Genomic DNA, 4,784 nt, shown 5'->3' with positions numbered 1-4,784 from the left:
CAGGTGGCATGATTTTTCTTAAATAACAGTGATTAGTCATGTTATATTAGCCAATAACTAGTAATAGTTGTGAATAACTAGTAATAACTTTTTGGAAAGTTACGATTTATTTCCTAGAATGTGGCAAGGATTCATTGAAATCACAAGTTTGACACAATCGAAGTGCCCCGGGGATTTTTGAGGGTGTTGAATCTATATATGCAGTCAAAACCCCAGTTTAAACAACACAAATTAACATTTGGCCATAAAAAATTTAGCCGAATTCTAACTAGAAATCAGTTGGAAACTCAAAAAAAAAACTACTTAATAGTTATCCTCAGTGCTTTGACAACTAAATTATAGTAGTTTTTCCACTGAAAAAAAAATATACTTTCAATAAATTCCTATTTTCCTATTTAATTTCAAATAGATTTGATATAAAATACACTTTCAATAAATTCCTATTTTCCTATTTAATTTCAAGTAAATTTGATATTAAATATATTAAGGGAAAAAAACACTATATGCCTATCAAATAACCTTTATAATTTGGTGTAAGTCTCACTATTACAATCGCGTACTTAGCCAAGCAACCTAGATCAAACCGTAGTGATTATGCCCTGTGCTAAAGAGAAAAGACATATTAAAATATTCAGTTAAGGCCAAGTGTAATCCCAAATAGTGATTTCAAGAAATTAAATGTGCCCTCTCAAACCTGATAAATCACAAACAACTTGATAAACTGATTCGCTGATCAGAAACAATATTCTTGTCATGGCGGGTCGTAAGGCTGCTAAGTCGATGCGATATAAATTTCCGTGAAGGCACGTTCGATTGTTCGATTTATATGCCGATCATTATGGGTAACGAATAACTGTAATAATTTGACGTGCCGATTGGAAACTTTATTCTGCTTTTGGTGGGCTTCTTCTTTAAATTCATGACTAATTGCAGTTTTAACATCGTCACAGATATCATCAGACACAAGCATAGAAGCAGCAGAGAATTGCCATGGCAGCTGACCAGTCTGAAACTACGGCCAAGCCTAAGGCTTCTAACTCCATCACCATAAAACTGATGGTCAGTAAGAGAAGTGGCAAGATAATCTACGCAGAAGCAGGGAAGGATTTTGTTGATCTGCTATTCACTTTTCTCGTACTGCCAGCTGGGGCCATTGCCAAGCAGGCGCTGGTGTCCAAGGATAATAAGGAGAAGGATGACACAAAAGTTTGCTGCATCACAAATCTTTATAAGAGCGTGGAGAGTCTGTCTGCATCGCTCATGAAAGCTGACAAAGCGGTTTTGTTAGACCCAAAGGTTTTCTCCGCAACCTACACAGTGACACATTGAACATTAAATCTTCTACTCTCCAGCTGCCAAGTATTATGTGTGCCCCTATATAGGGAGTTACGGCGGTACACACGGTCTCAACACCCAAAGTGGGACTGTAACCTGTTCCACCTGCCGCAATAGGATAAACCGTGAAGTGAAGTTGGAGGACAACCCCCTTGCAGCCACCAAAGATTCAGTACGTCCTACGGGATATGTGAAGAAGACTGTCAACTTTTTCATCACCGACGACTTAAGTGTAATTCCATCTGGTTCCACTGCCACAATAGTTCAGTTGTGGAGTAAACTCGATGTGAAGGAGCCGACGGAACTGGAAGAGCAGCATGTCACAGTTGGCCCCAACGAGGTATTCAATTTTGTTATATCACTCATGGCACTCACTTATATCACTCATGGCACTCACAGATTGGTATTAGGTACCTTAAAACAAATAACTATTTTTGTGTTAACATTTGGGTACAGGTGACAGGCCTGCTAAAAGCTGCCACGGTTCACAACACAGCTCTAAATGCTGTCTTCAAAGCAGAGGGTAAAGTAAGTATATATCCCGTTAAATATTAAGCATTATGCAATAAATTAAATTTTTTATTTAATTTTATAATTAATTATTAATTATTTACGGTCAGCTAAATTTAATAATTAATTTACTAATTTTCCATCTTACTTACTAATATAAATTTATTTTAACCTTAGATCTATCAAGTTTTAAGAGGGATCAAATCATTTTTTATAATAAATGAGATTTGTATTTCAAGTAAAAGAAATTTGTATTTCAAGGTATTTGATCCCTCTTCATAGATCCTCGTTAAGATGGATATAAGCTTGTATTAATATTAATTTTTTAATATTAATATTAGATGTTTTTGATCTATCAAGTTTTAAGAGGGATCAAATCTCTTTTTATAATAAATGAGATTTGTATCTCAAGTAAAAGAGATTTGTATTTCAAGGTATTTGATCCCTTTCCATAGATCCTAGTTAAGATGGGTATAAGCTTGTATTAATATTAATATTAGATGTTTTTGATCTATCAAGTTTTAAGAGGGATTGAATCCCTTTTTATAATAAATGAGATTTGTATCTCAAGTAAAAGAGATTTGTATTTCAAGGTATTTGATCCCTCTTCATAGATCCTAGTTAAGATGGATATAAGCTTATATTAATATTAATTTTTTAATATTAATATTAGATGTTTTTTACATAGCATGATAACAAAATTATAGACATAACCTTGTATTGATATTAATTTTTTAATATTAATATTAGATGTTTTTTACATAGCATGATAACAAAATTAATATTTTCAAATATTACAACTTTGACGTGGAAATATTTATGTTATTAAATATTTTTATATATCTATATTATATGGTTTTTCCTTTTAAAGATTCATTTTACAAATATTTAATTAAAAAAAATATTAAAAGATTTTAGAGCAAAATTTTAGACTTTTTGTGTTAAATTTTATTGTATTTTTTTTATTTATATGATTATTTTCATTTTTGTTTTAGATAAACATTAAATTTTGTTATTTTTAATATTATTTTATTGGAAATGCAACATATTTACACATCATCTACATACAAGACTGTAAAATATACTTCTAAACACAATTATCTATTAAAAATCACTTTAACCCGTTATACAAGACTGTAAAATATACTTCTAAACACAATTATCTATTAAAAATCACTTTAACCCGTTATTAATTTACTAACTGATGTTTGTTATTACTATAGTCTTGTGATTTAAATTGAAAATCATCGCCAATTTATTTTTCTGCACTGTAACTGACTTTGGTTGCCTTTCCTTTGTATGAAGTCTTCGACTACCATGGACATGGGGACAACTGGAATATCGCTGCAGGAACTTGTAAAATTGCTGAATGAAGCCCAGAAGAATCGTAGCAGCGACAAGTGACCGATCAATAAATAAATAAAAATATATATATATATATATATCCGATGTTCGGTCAGTACCGATAGGAAGAAGTAGAATATATGTTGGCGACCAGTTTCTCTGGTGTTGTTTGCCATACGGTAGTATGAATTAAATAAATGAATCGATACTCTCTTGTCTAAGATTCATAATCACTTTATAAATCTCAGTATCACTGTACTCTTCTGAAAATTTATGTGCATGTGATGCTCATATTACCTCGTAACACTGATGCCATAAAAATCGCAGTCATCTAGCAATGGCTTCTTAATTACATAGTTACCCAATTCGAATTTGATATAAAAAGTTTTGTAGATATTGTTTTGGATAATATACGGTAAACATTTTTTTTCCTGTCTTTGCTTTATTTTTCCTATAAAATTCTCTCAACAAAAATCTACACTCATAAATTATGTTATTTTTAAATTTAAATATAAAATAATTTCAAAATGTTATTTTTAAATTTAAATTTAAAATAATTTCAAAATTGTATGTAAAATATTTCCCTAATACATAGATGCATATATAGGATATTTTATAGAAAGAAAAATCGATACATATAAAAAAATTAATATTTTATAGAAAGAAAAATGGATAATTTTTATTAAAAGTAGAGTCATTTTTATAAATTCTTTTTTTTTTTCCTTTTTATTGTTGCTTTTGTTTTTTTTTCTAGGCATTTTTACCAGAGTAGAATTGGAAAAAAAAATTTCCAATTTCAGAATTATTTCCATTTCTCTTTCTTCTGCATGCACCCAAGATTATGCTTCACCCATTTGGGTTATCCAAAAAAGAATAAATGATAAAGATAATAAGGTTTATTATTAGTATCAATGTTAATAACTCTGCATTATGATTTTACTTTAAAACTGGGATCAATCATAGCATGGCTCATCCAAACATCCAAAAAAGAATCGATGAGAAAGATTAAGATTTGGTATGAGCATCAATGTTAGTAACTCTATTTTATGACTTGCCTTTAAAATTGAGATGAATCATAACATGCATTTCCTTCGGCAAACATAAAAATTGTTATTATTCGTATGAGTCTAATTTATATAATTTAAATAATCCATAGCTCCAATAAAAATGAATTTTCTCTCTTTTTTTCTTTTGCATGCACATCTATCTATTTGTGTTATTTTTATGTTGATTGTAAATTTGAAAGATATAGACTAAGTAATAGATAAAATAGTATTTTTCTCAAAAATAAAGTGATATTATTTTAAACAAGATTATAATTTCTTATTATTTAAATTTGAACAAAATTAACCACAAAAATACTAAAAAATTTATTTTATTTATTAATTAAATTATGTTATTTCAAAATTTTATTAAACATAATAACTTTAAACTTATTCAACTTATTTATCCCACGATATATAAAAACTTTAAATTTCAAATCAAAATAAAATTTCAAATCAAAATAAAACTTGTAACCAGCTAGAATACTGATCATCGAGATGGATGGTAAAATCATGGATATAATTACGACCCTTGTAGTAAAATAACTTAAA

General features: G+C 29.2%; 1 protein-coding gene across 1 annotated transcript; it reads left to right on the top strand.

Moving 5' to 3' along the window:
• The first annotated feature begins 848 nt into the window (after positions 1-848).
• On the top strand, positions 849-3,284 carry LOC149221051 (uncharacterized). Its single transcript, XM_089382899.1, is given in 5 exon segments — positions 849-1,315; positions 1,318-1,344; positions 1,347-1,675; positions 1,792-1,863; positions 3,151-3,284. Coding segments are annotated over 5 exon segments (852 nt in total). The 5' UTR covers positions 849-990; the 3' UTR covers positions 3,250-3,284.
• Positions 3,285-4,784: the final 1,500 nt, after the last annotated feature.

Source organism: Pinus tabuliformis, chromosome Q (genome assembly GCF_031772625.1).
Source record: "Pinus tabuliformis cultivar Carrire ecotype Pingquan chromosome Q, CPIR1, whole genome shotgun sequence".
NCBI lineage: Eukaryota > Viridiplantae > Streptophyta > Pinopsida > Pinales > Pinaceae > Pinus > Pinus tabuliformis.
The sequence above is the reverse complement of the archived record's forward strand: the minus strand, read 5'-3'. Positions and strand labels throughout refer to the sequence as shown.